The following is a 17,831-nucleotide window of genomic DNA, read 5'->3' as shown; positions in this document are numbered from 1 at the left end:
CATTCCAGATATTTAGCTTTTGGGTCTTTTAAAGTCTTTTAGATTAAAGCAATTCACAGCATTGGCAGAAGCAGATATATGAGAATTTAGAAGTGACCAAAAATGCTTGGATATTGGACAATCAAAAAACATGTAGTAGTGCAGGTGTGGCCAACCCTGTTTCTGGAGAGCCACCTTCCTGCAGATTTCAGTTGCAACCCATATCTAACACACCTGCCTGTAATTATCACGTGGTGTTCAGGTCTTAGTTTATTGCTTCAGGTGTGTTAGATATGGGTAGCAACTGAAATCTGCAGGAAGGTGGCTTTACAGGAACAGGGTTGGCCACCCCTGTAGTAGTGTTTCCTCTGCTTGTCTGCAGAAAGAACAGGAGCTGTCGATGTCCAAAAAACTGTAAATACTAAATTTTACAGGGTAGATTTTATGGAAAATTTTAAAATGCATTTATTTTGCCTTGTTGGAAAATGCAATATTTCCCAGGTAAAAGCCAGGTTCTATTCCAGTCTATATCCTTAACCAAAGATCTCCAGTAAAACTTTCCTCTTGACAAACTTTTCCTTTTACATTGGAAAATTTGACGCACAAAGCTATTGTTACGTTTCTTATCTAACAGACTAACACCTTCTAAAAGCAAATTTACAGTTAAAATGTACAGTGACTTTTAACTAGGTGAACTAAACCAGGTGATATTGCCTTAACAACTTTATTAAATTCATTAGGAGAAGTTGGAAAACAGTGATAGGTTATAAATGGTTCACGAAAGAATGTTTCCTGTATCATCAAACAAGCAAAGGATCCATTTAATATTATTTTGAAACCGACTTTGGAAAAATAGCGATTTGTTTCTGATTGTAATATCTCGGTTATTTCATAAGAATAATCGGTAAGGAGAAAAATTGAGAACATAACCAAGCTTCCAAGCAAGCAGACATTGCTGGTGGAATTTAGACAAAGCTAAAGATAGCTTGTAGGGAAGATAATTAAATTTAAGAAGAAACAAAAGACTACAGATTTTGTCAAAAAAAGTAGTTGGGAATAAAGAAAAAACAAATAGACGTTGGATTGGTTAGTCATCTCTTTATCCAATTAATTTTAAAAATATATATGGTGTCAGAAAAATCTAATAAATTTACACCCCCTTTGCTTTACTATTAGAAAGAACTTCCTTTTTTAATTTATGAGGTTTGTTCTTCCAGATAAATTTCAAGAAAACAGTATTAATTTCTTTGACCACTTTGTTCCCAACAAATAAAGAGAAAGTCGGATATACAAAATGAGAAAGACCCTCTTCCATATAATGACAGGTACCATTGTAGCCAGGAATTAAGAATATTTTTAGTTTTGCTGATCCTAGACAAAAAAAAATTCAAGTGCTGTCTCACTAAAAGATTTTTAATAACATAGATAAATAACCATTTAATTGTGGATTTAACAAGAATATCTTCTATATATTCCTAACTCAAATTATGAACAGGCATTATCTCACATTTGGAGATATTCAGCTTTAGACCAGAAACACTTGAGATATCAGAAATTAATTTTAAAGCCTTTCATATGTTTGAGTCATCTTTTAGAAATAAAGTGGTGTCATCTGCCAATTGTGAAATCTTAATCTCCCTTTCAAAAACAGAATTTTTTTTCAAATCTTGATTTTGCATAATGCTTAAGGACTAAAAAAAACTAATACAAATAAAAAGGAAGAGATTGGACAGTCCTGCCTAATACCACACAAAATATCAAATCCATTAAAAGTATTAAAATTAACAATCACTGAACTATTGATTCCTTTATAAAACAAAGCCATAGTGTTAACTAAAGTATTCCCAATTCCAAAAAACCTCAATGCTTTAAACAGAAACTGGTGGTCAACCCTATCAACGGCTTTATAAATATCAAGAAAAAGAATGAGACCATCTGAATGAATAAAATCAGCATAATCAAGCAAATCCAAAACTAATGTTATGTTATTAGAAACATGGCGGCCTTTTATAAACCCAGACTGAGTTTCAGAAATAATAGAATCAAGATTTGTTTTTAATCTGTTGGCAAAGTCTTTTTTTTTCAGTATTTTTTGCCACTCACTGTTGCAGTCATGACATGATACATTTCTCCTTCATTTTCCACCTCACACAACATCTGCTATCTCTCTCACATACAAAGACTTTCAGTATTTGAAGTTGATCAAAACTTTTACTCCAAACATTAACACAATTTTGTTTAATTTATATAATCCACTAAGACTAAGTGTTGAAAGATTGGATCACTCCTATATGGACGTAATGCGAAATAACATTCTGATGTTTTGCAATAATTATTAAAGTTCACATACTCTGTAAGACATATTATATTAAAATGAAGGGCAAATCTGTATATTTCATTTGGGTTCCTGCCCACGTAGGTGTGGAAGGCAATGAAAAGACGGACATTCTGGCCAAACAAGCTCTCAGAATTAGTGAAGTAGATCTAGAACAGTGGTTCCCAACCTGGGGTCGGCGCCCCCCTAAGGGGGGCGCCAGAGTTCACAAGGGGGGCGCAGGAGAGGATAAGTATTGAGGTAGAAAAAGGCATAAAAATGCTCCACTATTATATAGGGCTGTACAATTAATCAAAAATCAGATTTCGATTTCAAACGATTATAAAAAAGCATTAATCAAGATAAACGATTATTGCATCATATACTGCCACCTTTCCAGCTGTGCACGCGTTGCTCTTAAAAGCGCGAATGTGTGTGTGCAGCACGCACACGCAGCCATGAACGATCATGCGTATGTTTGGCCGACCATATATAGATGTTAGAATTAAAGGGGCCGACGTGTTGACCTTCGGCCGACGTCGGCCCAACGTATGTGTGCTGTCTGGGCAGAAGCATGCGGCCAGTCAGCATTCGCTCTCATTCGCACACTGAGACAAGCAGAGGAGCGCAGACATCTAAAGTCATTAACGTGAGCGCTTTAATGGTCAAATAGGTGTCAAAACGCGGTGTTTAGTGATTATTTATATTAACCCTCATTTGTGTAATAAACAAACGAGTTGAGAATCAAAAGACGTGAAAGAGAAACCATTAAAGATACAGCGCGAAATATTCCTGCTGCCGCCTGTTTTATCATTAATCAAACATAACGAGAAAATGTTTCTCTGAAGGATTTTTGTAGCTAAAGTGTTTTTCTTACAGTGAAGATGCTTAAAGCAGTTTGTTTAATATTTTTATTTAATTGTATTTATTTCTCTTTCCTTTGCAGGCTGGAAAATAACTGTATGTATACACTTGAAGTCAGAATTATTAGCCCTCCTGAATATTAGCTGAATATTAACTTTTCCTGCCCAATTTCTGTTTCATAGAAAGAAGTTTTTTTTCTGAACATAATAGTTTTGATATATCATTTCTAATTACTGATTTATTTTATCTTTGCTGTGATGACAGCACATAATATTTTACTAGATATTTTTCAAAATACAAGCATTCAGATTAAAGTGCAGTTCAAAGGCTTAATTAGGGTAATTAGGCAAGTCATCAAAATTATTTATTGCTTAAGGGGGCTAATAATATTGACCTTAAAATAGCTTTCAAAATATTTAAACTTGCTTTTATTCTAGCTAAAATAAAACAAATAAGCCTAGAAGAAAAATATTAGAGGAAATACTGTTAAAATTCCTTGTTCTGTTAAACATAATTTGGGAAATATTTATTTTAAAAAAATTCTCAGGAGCGCTAATAATTTTATTGTATTTTTTCTGATACTCGTTTTGAATAATCGTGATTACAATTATGACCAAAATAATTGTGATTATGATTTTTCCCAATATCGAGCAGCCCTACAATTATATATGTATTTTTAAGTACCAAAAAAAAATGTGTTTAAAATTCCAACATAATAGTAAAAATAATTAAAATAAATAACTTTAAATAATTATTTAAATTTTGCTCACTTGCGCAATGTGGTTGTCCAACTTCTCGTAAAGGCAAAATCAAAACAAAAATGGCAGAGAAACGTAAATGCAATGATTCTTCAGAGGTGAAGAAAAAGATTAGACAGTATGTCAAAGCCTACCTAAATTTTGGTTTTATTGAAGGCCAAGACAAGTTAAAACTGATTATTTTATATTTTGTATACATATTATATATTAATATTACACAAACACACACATACTGTATGTATATATATATATATATATATATATATATATATATATATATATATATATATATATATATACAGTACATATGTGTGTGTGTGCGTGTGTATTTATATGGTGGGGGTGCTCCAATGTTTGTAAATGTTCATGGGGGGGGCCCCTAAGAAAAAGGTTGGGAACCACTGATCTAGAAGTCCCATTGAGTAAAGCGAGTTGTGTTACTAGTTTTAATCAGCTAATTTGTGGCTATAGTTTCTTGCTCAGACTTATCTGATTTCTTTTTGTTAATTACTCTCATATAAGAAGAAGAGAAGTTATTTTCTTTCTGTTCATTGTTTTATTCATTTTACATTTTTATTGCTTTGTTAATTTTTAACAGGATAAAGTGTCCAAACGCAGAGAAAAACTATATATAAGTCATGACTAGTTAAAAGAACTAAAACGTGTAGTAGTAATGAATACTTTTTACATGAAGGACACCTATTTTACCTTTTTTTTCTGTAAAGTTTCAGCTCTAAACACTCATTAGATTATTTGTTATACCTTTTAGAATGTTGAGATTTCTGCTTTAAACAGTCTTAGTGGATTAAAAGTTTTTTTAATTGTCTTAAAATGTTTAGAGTAAAGGTTTTGATCAACTCCAAATACTGAATATATGTGCGTCTGTGAGAAAGTGGAAACGAAGGAGAAATGTATCAATAAGTCATGACTGCAACAGTAAGTGGCAAAAAAGGTTTTAAAAGACTTTTATTTTGGCGTGGCGTGTGACGTCATAAGACTGCGCCGTTCAAGCGCTGTTATTCAACTGGAGAGAGGTTTGTTTTAAAGCGTTTACACTTATATAAACCGATTGATTAAAGTTTCAGTTTTTTTTTCATTCAGTGCTAAATTATGTACCTGCTGTTGACAATATTAGTGTCAATATTAGTATAGCACAATTGTTTGAATAAAGATAGGATAAACTTTTTGTCCTCAAGAGGAAATTTGTCTTGTGCAAAAAAAGTGCTATGCATTGCTGTAAGCAGACAATAAGCTAAATAAAACAAACAAAACAATTAAGAACATACATAAAGAATAAAGTTTAAAAAAAAGTTACAGAGATGTGTGTAATAAGTTCTTTATTGAAAATTTAATTTATTAAATGGAGTAAAATGGAAATGGAGTAACGTTACTAGTTTTAATCAGGTCATTTGTGGCTATTGTTTCTTGCTCGAACTTACCTGATTTCTTATTGTTAATCACTCTCCTTTAAAGGAACTGTTGAAGTAAGTGTTAAGAAGTTATTTTGTTTCTGTTCATTGTTTTATTTACTTTAAACAGGATTAAGTGACCAAACTCAGAGAAAAACTGCTGCTGAAGCGACTGATCTCCACACTGTTATAAAGATGGCGTTTATTAAAGAGGAGAGTGAAGATGTGAAGATTGAAGAAACATTCACAGTCAAACAGGAAGATCTGCAAGAACAAACAGGTTAATTTTTATTCTCAAAGACCAACTCAGTCATTTAATCCTCATTCAGATATATTTTAATAATAAGAATATTAAATTAAATCCATCTTGCAGCCCTGAGTGTGCTGCCTAGTTCTCCTAACTATGTTATGTGAAACTATGTTTCCATCCAAAAATGTGGATGAACTTGATGCGCAAAACTGGATTTTAGCATAAAAGATATGCAAAAAAAGACACAACAGACAGTAAAGGTTTTTGTGAGTTTTTGTTAAGTTTAAAAGGTGTTTGTGCGTGTTTAGATGCCTGTTTGTGAATGTGAGACCAAGAAAAAGAGCGCTCTCTCACAGCTCTGTTGATGCTGCGAGCGGCTTCTGTTTTTATTTATTTTGAAGATAATACACAACATAAATACAACAGAAAGACATTAAACTTTACAAATTTTGTGTCCATTTTTGTAGACTTAAAAACAATAGTCATATCCTAATAAAATAGCCTAAGATGTATTGAAATAATTTAAATAATTACAAATATCAGATATAATAAAATCACATAAAATAAATAAACCAATAAAATCTAGCTATAATAAATTAGGTAGCCTATAAACAGTACATAAATCAAACCATTTTAAAGCCATATTAAACTTTCATTTTACAAAGGCCTATCTGAAAAAAAGATTTTAGATATTTTCTAAAACAATAAACACTGGAGGAGGTTTGAAATATTATTTATAAAGTATATGGATACGATCATATTAATCAAATCATGTAAACAGAGCATTTTATGGGTGAGTGAAAGCAGAAACTAGGCTACCTTTTTTTCTGTCATGAATGCATTATCCGCCTGATTCCCGCTGAAGTGGGCGGGTTGTCTGACGTTTGATTCGGGGGAGATTCTGGGGGCGGGGTTTGCATGACACGCTGCGAGGTACTAGCCCGACAGTGGAAACGCGACATGATTTCTGCCTCACTGCTCAACCCCCCCTTGCGATTGGCCCGGCCCTGCCCGATAAAAGCCCTGGCTTGCACATGCCTGACAGTGGAAATGCAGCTAATCTTTTCTTCATCTAATAAATGACTTGCGCCTCAGAGGGTAATCCTGAAACGCAGTGAACGCGTAGTGGCGTTTAATAGTGTCAGACGCGAAGCTAAGATGCTCTTAATTCTGGAGGTCTTGAATAATATAATAACACTAATACTTAAACTGTAAGGCGTCTAAGAATGACAAGAGTTCAGATGTTTTATAATGTACTGAGCTGGCTGGTTTGTCCATTCATACACATTTTTATCATCACATGATCTCTTATAACAAAATCACATGACCTTTTTCAATGCACATACGGGAGTTTGTATCGTGTTTTCCATCGTGATTTTTCATCTTTTCTTATCGAATAAAACGTTTATCCTACTCAGTTATGCGCATACGTTGTTTATTTTTTTTTTGCATCATGGTGTTTCCATAAACCGTTTTTTTTATGTGCATAAAAGTAGGTGGATGGAAACATAACTATTGAAAGACAGGAATGAGTTTCTCTCTTGTTACTTGTTCTCGTGTCTTTTGTCATTATTTTATGTATTATTAGTCTCCCATTTTCTTTACCTTCTTAAGGCTATTGCTTTTCTTGTTCTCCTACTGTTTGTAAAGTGTCCTTGAGCACCAGTGCTATATATAAAAAAAAAAAAATTAAACTGAGCTGAAGATATTTGACCTGCAGTATTCTCATAGAAGATATCTGCTATTATGGTGATAGTACTCTCCATTTGCATATGTCACATTGATCCAAATTTACTTTTTTCATCGACCTCTTTATTGGTTTAAATTTGTTTCTAGTAGTTGTTACTAGTTCTCACAGATAGTATCTGAGTTAGAATTACATCATTATTATAATAACTAATTACCAGGGCTATTGTGTTTAAACAGGGTTTCTGCGGGGTCTTAAAATGTCTTAAATTCCAAAATCTAAATTTTCGGCCTTAAAAAGTCTTAAATTTACTGAAATATTGTGTTGTATAATAACAACATGATAAAGTCAATAAAACTTTCAACTTTTTATTCAAAAAGGTCATTTTAACTCTATTTGTCATAATGGTTTAATAATTTTCCTTACAACAACATTTGTTTAAACGTGCTCCATGTATTTACTGCTGAAGACATCGCGGACAGATTGCTGTGTAGATTTAGTTTGTTTTAGTTTTTAAAACATTTAAAACATTTGTTCATTTTTTATTATTTTTTTAAAGAAAGTTTATTTAGGAAAAAAGAGTGTGGATACAAGTAAAGCTTGCATGTTATTACACACAATTTAAAATCTTTTGCTAAGAAATATCTATAATATATATTTTTAATTTATTTATTATTGTATTATTAAATGTATTAAATTATCAAATTTTTTTATTAAGGCAAGTTAAAAGGTTTTTCATCTAGGCTATTTGAAAAATTCCTTAGCCTTTAGCGCTTTATGAGTCTAAAATTGTCATAATGGTCTTAAAAATGTCTTTAAAAGTCTTACATTTAACTTAGTGAAACCTGCAGAAACTCTGGTTTAAATTATAAAAAAAACATGGATGCCCCAATAATAAATATGCTGAATGAAACGGACACTAAAGTAATTAATTATTATAAAACATTGTACAGAATTCTAACCTATATGATGTTGCTGCAGGGTGACGTGAGACTAAATGACTATTGTGGAACAATAACGTTTAACATTGCGCTGACTACAACTGGCCAACAAACTAGTCTAAAAATGACTTTTGCTGCTTAAGAAATGAATTACCGTATGCTGATGATATGCTAACATTTGAGTGTAAAGTTCGTCAGTATTTACCAAATTTACCATATTCTTCATGTACCAGCAGGTGCCACCATTGGAATCTTTTCGCTTGAGACTTTTATTAAAGAATACATTTTTAGATCCTAAAAACAGTGTTGTGCTGCTGAGGCATGGGACGATAACCGTTTTCAAGGTTTTTTCAACGCAGTTTGAAAAAAGTTGAGGTTTTAAAACCGCCAATATTTTCTGCTATACCGTTCATCGCTATATGTAAGTTTTTTTTTTTTTACATTTTGTTTTAAGTTTTTCAGGACAACAGTATCTCCAGCAGAAAAGATCTTCAAAGATGCCATTTTAAATTGTAAAGAAATCTGTGTTTATGAAACAAATGAAGACAGCAGAAGTCAAGTATTCAATTGAGTGATTTAAGCTGGTTTATACTTCTGCGTCAAGTGACCGGCGTAACTCACGGCGCATGCAACGCGCGTAGCTGTGCATTTATACTTCTGCGCGCTGTCTCTGTTGGTCTGCATTAACACTTCCGAAACACTAGTTGGCAGTGAGGTGTAAATGTTCCTCTGTGTCGAGTTTCTTCGCTTCTGTTTTGCTTTTCCTGAACACTTCCTGGTTGTACAAGTGACTCAATCTCGCTCATTTTGAGGCAGGAACCGGCGGACGTGCAACAACTTTAACTATGAGGTAAACACGAAACAAAACTTTCCATCCGGAGCTCCTTCACGGGACTTCACACTTGTAAACAATCGATTGCGCCGTTCGCGCGGCTCTTGGTCCCGCCCAGACTCGTCAGTGCTACAAAGCCGACCAATCACAGAGCTTGCGCTACGTGTTGTTGCGATGTGTAGTTACATTTTTTGAGAGGTGCACGTCAGTGACGTCGACGGCCACGACGAAGGGCTATGTAGCTATGTATGCTGTAGCATATGCCGGCGTTTGACGCAGAAGTATAAATCAGCCTTTAGCCTGACATGTTTACTGCTCCAAAATACTTTAAAAGTTTCTCAAAAGATAATGTTTTGTGTTCAAAGAGGAAAAAGTGTTTTTTTTTTTTTTTACTCAGACATTTAAAAGAATATATTTAAGAGGAGTAATCACAGTACCATGAAACTGTGATATTTTTTATTCAAGGTTGTCATACTGTCAGAATCTTATACTGGCCCATGCCTAATGCTGCTTGTTGTAGCAAAGTCATATTTTCTTATTTTATTGTTTTTCTTTGTATGTATAGTCATGAACACACTTGTTTGCAGAGCAAGAGAGCCTGTCTCTGAAAGAGAGTTTTCTGTCGGTCTCCTCCCCTTTTTAAAAGATAAAGCGTTTTTTCTCACTTAGCCTTACATATTGTGCTTTTTGGATAGGCTATGAGCATAAAAAATTGGTTGATTGAAACGTCATGATGCACATAACTTTTGAAATGTAAGCATAAAGAAACATGCGCATAACTGAGTAGGACAAACTTTTTATTCGATAAGAGCAGATAAACTCACGTAAACAACGCAAGCACTTTTACTGAACAAATTCCAGTATGTATGTTTAAAAAGGTTTGTTATAAGAGATCATATGATGATGAAAATGTGTGTGAATGCACAAACCAGCAGGCTGAGAACATTATAAACATCTGAAATGTTGTTTTGGTCATTCTAAAACACCTGAACCGTTTCAGTATTCATGTTATTATATTATTAATGACCTCCAGAGCATCTGTTCTCTGCGTCTCATTGCTTCAAACGCCAACATGTGTTCATTGTGTGCCAGCATTGTCCTCTGAGCTGTCATTTAAATAAAAGATTCATGTAGCTTCTTGTACCACAGTAAATTCTGTTTTTACTGTTCTTAATTGGGGCCTGTTAATCAGGAAGTGACGATTTTGTTCTCTTTGATGCATTGGATGGAAACGCAGCTTTATTTGCACATCTTTTATGTGACATCCCAGTTTTGCGCATAAATTTAATTAGCATTTTTGGATGGAAACACAGCTATTGCCTACATTTCAGTTACACAAAGAACAAAGTCACATAGCAGAATAGCTAGTCCTTTCTTAATGAATAATTAGCTTAAATTCACAGACCTTTGACGGACATGTACTGTAACTAGATTAATGGGATTATTACTAGTTCTAAAAAGATTTTTTAGTCCTGCTTACATTCTAAATGTCAAATCAACCTCTACCACTTGATAGGGCTGTGCAATTAATCGAAAATCTGGTTTCAATTTTGATTTTGGCTTCTAATGATTATGAAAAACCATTAATCGAGATAAACGATTATTCCATCATATACTACACACACCTAACGCCATCTTAATCTGAGCGCTTTAATGGTCAAATGCATGCAAATTTGGGTCAGAGTGCTGTGTTTAGTGAATATTCATATTAACCCTTATTTGTGTAATAAACAAACAAGTTGAGAATCAAAAGACATGTGAAAGAGAAACCATATCAGAGCCGCACTTTTCTTAAAATGACAGTGCGCAATATTCCTGCTGCCGACTGTTTTTAGCATTAATCAAACAACAAAAGGAGAAAATCACTCACTGCTCTTGACTGAAAGACTTTTGTAGCTCTAATGTTTTTCTGAAATTGAAAACTCTGAGTATTTTATCTCTCGGTAAATCAACTCAGAGTTCAAGTTTAAACTCTGAGTTGGTTGAACCTCCTTACTGAAACAGGCCCCAGGTCATCATGACATGATTGACAATTGTCGCTGTTTGTCATTATACACTGTTTATCCTGAAAGCTGATGCTGAGTATTCTTAGGGCTTTTCACACTTCAAATTGTTAACCCTGGGTCATTCTAACCCTGGATAAATTCTGGGTTATTTTTAGTCACCTTCCACACTGCTCATGCTATACATGGGTTTAAAAAATAATCCTGGGTGTTCATTAACAGACAGTTCACATTTGTAAACCCTGGGTTATCATTATTATTTTGTATATTTAAAGTCACAGGCACAAAAAGAGCTTGGTTTTCCTCTGACCCCCAAAATTAATTATTCTACAAGTTATATGATCTGATTTTGAGCTGAAACCTCAGACACAATCTGGGAACACCAAAGACTTATTTTACATCTTGTAAAAAATGGGTAATTGTAGGAACCTTTTAAAGGGATAGTTAATGCAGAAATGAAAATACCCTCACCATTTACTCTTCCTCATGTGGTTTTAAACATTTATGAGTTTCTTAATCCTGTTGAACACAAAAGAAGATATTAAAAAAAGAAGAAAAAAAAAACTACTGGCTTACTGTGTTCCACAATAAAGGAAATGTCTAAAACTACATGACGGAGAGTAAATGGTAAGGTCATTTTCATTTGTGGGTGAAACATCCATTTCTTGCTTGTCGCTTTGAGCCTTCATACTAAAGCTAATTTTTTTTTTTAGATCTGATGGTGCTGAAAGAAGAGTCTCATGGACAGAATGAAATAGATGAGAAACAGCAGTTTGAGAAACCCCAAGAAATAATGACTGATGAAAAACCCACACTGACTAAAAAGACTTCATCACACGGAAGACCTCGGAAATCCAAATCTGGGTGTAATTTCAGCTGTAAACAGTGTAGTAAGAGTTTCAGCCAGAAGTCAAACCTTGATGTTCACATGAGAGTTCACACTAGGGAGCAACCATTCACCTGCGAACAGTGTGGAAAGAGTTTTGGTCAAAAACAAGGCTTTAAAGCCCACATGAGAATTCACACTGGAGAGAGGAAGTTCACATGCCAAGAGTGTGGAAAAAGCTTTTATCATGCTGGAAACTTTGCAGCACACATGAGAATTCACACTGGGGAGAAGCCTTTCAGCTGTAAGCAGTGTGGAAAGGGTTTCTGTCATAAGCCAAACCTTGATGTTCACATGAGAGTTCACACAGGGGAGAAACCTTACACATGTGAACAGTGTGGAAGGAGTTTTGGTCAAAAACAAAGCTTTAATACTCACATGAGAATTCACACTGGAAAGAGGCCGTGCACATGCCAACAGTGTGAAAAAAGCTTCTATAATGCAAGAAGCCTTGCAGCACACATGAGAACTCACACTGGAGAGAGGCCTTTTAGCTGTATACTTTGTGGAAAGAGTTTCAGTCTAAAGCTGACCCTGATTGCTCACATGAGAGTTCACACTAGGGAGAAACCTCACATCTGCGAACAGTGTGGAAAGAGTTTTGGTCAAAAACAAGACCTTGACATCCACATGAGGATTCACACTGGAGAGAAACCTTACACATGCACAGAGTGTGGTAAAAGTTTTCCACATATAAGCTCACTCAAACACCACATTAGAACTCACACCGGAGAGAAGCCGTTTACATGTGCTCAGTGTGGAAAGAGCTTCACAACCAAAACTAGCCTCAAGAACCACATGAATGGTCACACTGGAACCATAGTGTTCACATGTGATCAGTGTGGAAAGAGTCTCACACGCAAAGACTCCATTAAGAAACACATGAAGATGCACTCAAGAGAGGATCGTTTTAGATGCAGTGAATGTGGAAAGGGCTTTAAAAGTAAAAGAAGCCTCAGCGCTCACATGAAGCTTCACAATGGAGAGCAGAATCCTCAACATTGAGGCCTTGTCCACACAAACACAGGTATATTCAAAACGGCAGCTTGTTCATGTAGTTTGTCTGTTCATTCAAGTGAAGATTATTTATAAACTACTTTCGAGAAGATCACATGCTTATGATTGTCCACGGCTGGTCCAGCATTAGCTAAAACATGATTCACCAATCAGATGATTCCTGACTCACTATAGATAACCAGAACACAAAGCTGCGGTCACACTAGACTTTGAGATTGTGAAATTCTGCCATACGGCGCTGTGGAAAGGGGCGGGATCAAACAAGATTTTTAGAAATTAAAAAAGTGAGCAATTGCTCCATGGTTTAAATTTCTGTCCAGAGAGGTCATGTTTTGATCCTCGATTGGTCTCACGCAGTCAAGTGATGCGATTTCGCAGGTCAGAGTTCACCAAGCATGAACTTTGCACCTCAGCAACCGGTGAAACTTGACGCATGACCCTGTTTCTAGTCTGACGCATTCGTGTGCGTATGAATGGAAGTCTATGGGAGGAAAAGCCCAGTGTGACCGTAGCTTAACTCAGTTATCCTTGTCTTGAAGAATCCCTCTCCCACCCTTACTTCCCCCCCTTTCTAGATTGGGCAACACAGCAGCCAATGATTAGCCAGTGGTTAGCAATGTTGCCTTACAGTAAGAATGTCGCAGGTTAAAGTCGCTGCTAACCAGTTGACTTTTTGTGCAGAGTTTGCTCATTCTCCCTGTGCTCGCGTGGATTTCCCCTGGTTTTCTCCCACAGTCCAAAAACACACAACCTAAGTAAACTGAACATTAAATTGGCACCATAGTCAAGCTCTTAGTAAGCCTTATATCTCCCTTTAGCCGATCTACCTGAGCTCACACTCCCCTCTCGTCCTGCTAACGGGAGGGAGCCCAGGGCTTGAGGATCTTATAAGCTTAGGTCTCTCCCGGGACAGCATGCCAAACAAGTGTAAACTCTTGAATGCATATCAAGTTACTGATAATGAAACCCTTTGAACACCTGAAAATTTAAACTCAACTGAAGAGGGATGAAGATTTTGCCAGCTGTTTTGTAGTGTAGATCAGGGGTCACAGCCCAGTACCAGGTTGTGAGAGTTGCTATCGGGCTGCAAGAAGGCAAAATAACTCTATATGTTGATATATTGTATTGGCTTGTTTCATATGCTACAAGTATCTGCTTCTGATAAGGTGTGAACCAAATAACCTACAGGAACTCAAGAGATGTGACCCATCCAAAGCAGTTGGGTAATCTCCAGGGGTAATCTCCAGTTTCATCAGTGTCTCACAGACTGTACTTTGGTTTAAGTTACTTGAAGATGGACAAGTTAACATCAACTAACATTGTTAACATTGTCTTCAATAAAGTCTTCTCCCTTTAAGAACTTTGGTCAGCTTACTTATTTTATGCATTAGTCATCTATACATTGGCGAGCCACCCAAGAATGGTTAAGCCAAATACAGTAAAATCTGAAAATGTGCTTCAACTTATTATGAACCGATCACCATATTTGTGCAGGGTTCCACACAATTCTTTCATGTTGTCACAACACAAATTAAGTTAACTTAACACTTTTAAAAAATGTATGTCGACTGAACATTAAGTTGTCCCAATAAAATCTCAATAATTGTGTTATTTCAGCACATTTTAATTAAGTAGTTTGAACAAGTAAAAAAAAAAAAAAAATTTTCTGTATAATGGAGATGAGATTTTTTCGGCACATTTTTAAACATAATAGTTTTAATAACTAATCTCTAATAACTGATTTATTTTATGTTTGCCATGATGACATTAAATTAGACAAGTTATTGTATAAGGATGGTTTGTTCTGTAGACTATTGGGGAAAAAATAGCTTAAAGGGGCTAATGGTTTTGTCTTTAAAATGGTTTAAGTATAAAGTTTAGAATAAAAAACAGCTTTTATTCGAGCTGAAATAAAACAAATAATACTTTCTCCAGAAGAAAAGAGAAAGAGGAGACTTTTTTTTAGCCTAATATGAGTTTATGAATCTTAAAGTCACACTTTAAAAGAAACTCCATACCACCAACTTTTTTAAAATAAGATTTGGGATTATACACTACATCTAATTTTTATGTTTTTATTAATTTATTTATTTTTATTAAATGTTCAAAAAATATGCAAACCAAGTAGGCATTACATGCATAAACAAGGAAGAAGTAATACAATTACAATAATAGGCAGATACAAATATAGGAAAAAAATTGCGTATAGTAATGACACTTGTATTTACCGTAAAAAAAAGTAAATAAATACAAATTAAATGAATAATAAAACAAAAACAAATATATTAGAAAAGTTTATGCAATATATGTATACATACACACACACACACACACACACACAGTACTGTGCGCTGGTCAGTTGGCATTTCTGTGTGAAGTTTGCATGTTCTCCCAGTGTTCACGTGGGTTTCCTCTGGGTGCTCTGGTTTTCCCCACAATCGAAAAAACATGCGGTACAGGTGGATTGGGTAAGCTAAATTGTCTACTATATGCAAGAAAAAGAGAAAGGGGGTGTTTTAGTAGGTTTAGATCTGGAGAAGGCTTTTGACAGGGTAGAGCATGATTTTTTATTTGCAGTTCTTAAGGAGTTTGGTTTTGGGGAAAATTTTAGAAAATGGATTTAAATTTTTTTATACAGATATTTTAACTTGTATTAAATGTATTTTTTTTTTACAGAATGTCTTCAACCAACTAGATCAATAAGGCAAGGATGTCCATTGACTGCTTTATTATACACACTGGAAGCTGAGCCACTGGGATTGGCAATAAAATCAGATAGAAGCATTAAAGGGATACAAATAGAAAACAATGACAACAGAGAAGCTGTGTATCAATACGCTGATGATACTACATCGTTGGGGATTTTAGAGCGATATTGTAAAGCATCAGGAGCTAAGGTTAATGTTGGAAAAAGTTTATGCATGAGGGTGGGAAGAGTAAAAGAAATAACACAACATATACCCTTTAAAGAAGAAAAGGAACATACAAAAATGTTGGGAATTTGGGTGGGGTGGATTCTAATAAAGCAGATATTTTAAATTGGGAGAGAGTTTTAAATGGAATTGAGAAAAGACTGAGATTTTGGAAAGCTAGAAATTTGACGTTAAAAGGAAAGTATTAATCTTAAATGCTTTAATGTTGTCAAAGGTCTGGTATGTGTTAATTGTAACTGTGTTGCCTGAAGTATACTATAAAAAATCAATGTTGTAGTTTTAAAGTTTTTGTGGGGAAATGGAAGAGCCAAGATAGCTTATTATACTTTGATTGGGGAGGTAAAAGAAGGAGGTCTGGGACTTTTGGATAGTTTTTTAAAGATGAAAACATTAACAATTAAGATTATTCAAAGATTTTTGGAAGGGAAAATGGGTGTGATTTGGAAAAGTGTGTTGGATTATTATTTGAAGAAATGTGGACATTTTAATATGGGATGTAATGTTTTATGGATGAAGATGAAGAAACGGATGATAGCAGGTCTGCCAAAATTTTATGTTGAGGTCTTAGAATCATGAGGGGGATTTTTAGAAAATGTGTTGATTATACCAAAAGCAAGGGCGCAGATTCTAGAACAACCAATTTTACTGAATTCAACAATTTTAAGTGAAGGAAATGTTTTATATTTTAAGGAATAGTGGGACGGAGGATTAAGACAAGTTAAAGATGTATTATATGAAGTAATAAAAGGATTTGTACCATTAAAAGTAATTGTGGAGGATGGGTATAAAAGAGTTGTTAAAGCAAAATTACAAAGACAATGTCATGAGTTGAAAAAAGCAATACCAAAAGACTACATTGTAATAATTGAAAAAAAAAAAAAAAGTTGGGCGATGAAGGTGAATTACCAGAGACCTATTTTAAGAAGAAAAATGGAGAGATCAATGAGCTTATGTACAGTTAAGAGTTTTTACGCTATTTTTAGATAAAAGGCTTTTGTAAGACCTATAGCACTCAACTAATTAACAAAATTTTAATTAATTATTGAGACATATTCGCATATTAATATAAATGAGTAAATAAATAAAATGAATAGTATAAATGAATAAAATGGGTTTTAAACAAGATATAATGACCCAAAGGTTGGTGATTCGAGCCCACCCACTGACGAGTTACGCACTTTGCTGCCTTGCAACTGCTAACATATTCACTGGGCATATATCCTGGGCCACATTCTGTCCAGCGTTACAAGATGAAATCAGGGTTTAGTAGAACATTGTCACGGGTCGGGAAGGTATTACTGTAAACAGTGTCTAGTTCTTGAAACAGCTCGGCTAGCACAGTTGGTAGAGTATGAGACTCTCAATCTCAGGGTTGTGGGTTAGAGCCCCAAGTTGGGTGTTTCTGTTACTTTTCTCTCAGCAAACTTACATTAGGGTTTATGTAGCAGACTTTGAGACAAAGTTACGCGTTTCTACCACTGTAGGTGACTTTTCATTAAGTCTCTGTGGCCCAATCGGTTAGCGCGTTCGGCTGTTAATTGAAAGGTTGGTGGTTCAAGCCCACCCAGGGACGAATTAGGCATTTTGCTGCCTTGCAACTGCTAACACGTGCACTGGACATAGATCCTGGGCCACATTCTGTCCAGCGTTACAAGATGAAATCAGGATTTAGCAGAATATTGTCACGGGTAGGGAAGGTATTACTGTTAACAGTGTCTAGTTCTAGTGGAGACTCCTCATCCGCCTGGCTAGCTCAGTCGATAGAGCATGAGACTCTTAATCTCAGCGTCCTGGGTTAGAGCCCCACATTGGGCGTTTCTGTTACCTCTCTTTCTCTCAGCAAACTATCATTAGGGTTCATTTAGCAGACCTTTTGAGACAAAGTTCCGGGTTTCTACCACTGTAGGTCACCTTTCACTAAGTCTCTGTGGCGCAATCGGTTAGCGCGTTCGGCTGTT

The 17,831-nt window shown here is 35.1% G+C and overlaps 3 protein-coding genes across 6 annotated transcripts in view; all 3 read left to right on the top strand.

The window, feature by feature from the left end:
* Positions 1 to 17,831, top strand: part of LOC148681268 (uncharacterized) — a 482,092-nt gene that overhangs the window by 179,499 nt on the left and 284,762 nt on the right. The window lies entirely within an intron of this gene.
* LOC141377041 (uncharacterized) overlaps positions 1 to 17,831 on the top strand; it is a 441,555-nt gene that overhangs the window by 213,778 nt on the left and 209,946 nt on the right. The window lies entirely within an intron of this gene.
* LOC101886348 (uncharacterized) lies at positions 4,917 to 16,943 on the top strand. 3 transcript variants are annotated; one of them, XM_087250188.2, is made up of 4 exons: positions 4,917 to 4,949; positions 5,455 to 5,604; positions 11,751 to 12,950; positions 15,617 to 16,943. In XM_087250188.2, the coding sequence occupies exons 2-3, from the start codon at positions 5,520 to 5,522 to the stop codon at positions 12,926 to 12,928; spliced, it is 1,263 nt and encodes a 420-aa protein (XP_087106314.2). In that variant the 5' UTR covers positions 4,917 to 4,949; positions 5,455 to 5,519; the 3' UTR covers positions 12,929 to 12,950; positions 15,617 to 16,943. The 3 variants fall into 3 exon arrangements, with proteins under 3 accessions (XP_087106314.2, XP_088506597.1, XP_087106312.2); XM_088650471.1 differs by lacking the exon at positions 15,617 to 16,943 and having other exon boundaries at positions 11,751 to 12,409; positions 12,506 to 14,297; XM_087250186.2 differs by lacking the exon at positions 15,617 to 16,943 and having other exon boundaries at positions 11,751 to 14,297.

Source organism: Danio rerio, chromosome 4 (assembly GCF_052040795.2).
Source record: "Danio rerio strain M-AB ecotype USA chromosome 4, GRCz13ab, whole genome shotgun sequence".
In the NCBI taxonomy this organism is placed as follows: Eukaryota; Metazoa; Chordata; class Actinopteri; order Cypriniformes; family Danionidae; genus Danio; species Danio rerio.
Note: the sequence above shows the minus strand (reverse complement) of the source record. Positions and strands in the feature narration are given on the sequence as shown.

Coding starts and splice junctions, on each gene's coding strand:
- LOC101886348 (XM_087250188.2), top strand. CDS start 5,520: ATGGCGTTTATTAAAGAGGAGAGTGAAGATGTGAAGATTGAAGAAACA. Junction 5,605..11,750: donor AGATCTGCAAGAACAAACAG/GTTAATTTTTAT, acceptor TTTTTTTTTTAG/ATCTGATGGTGCTGAAAGAA.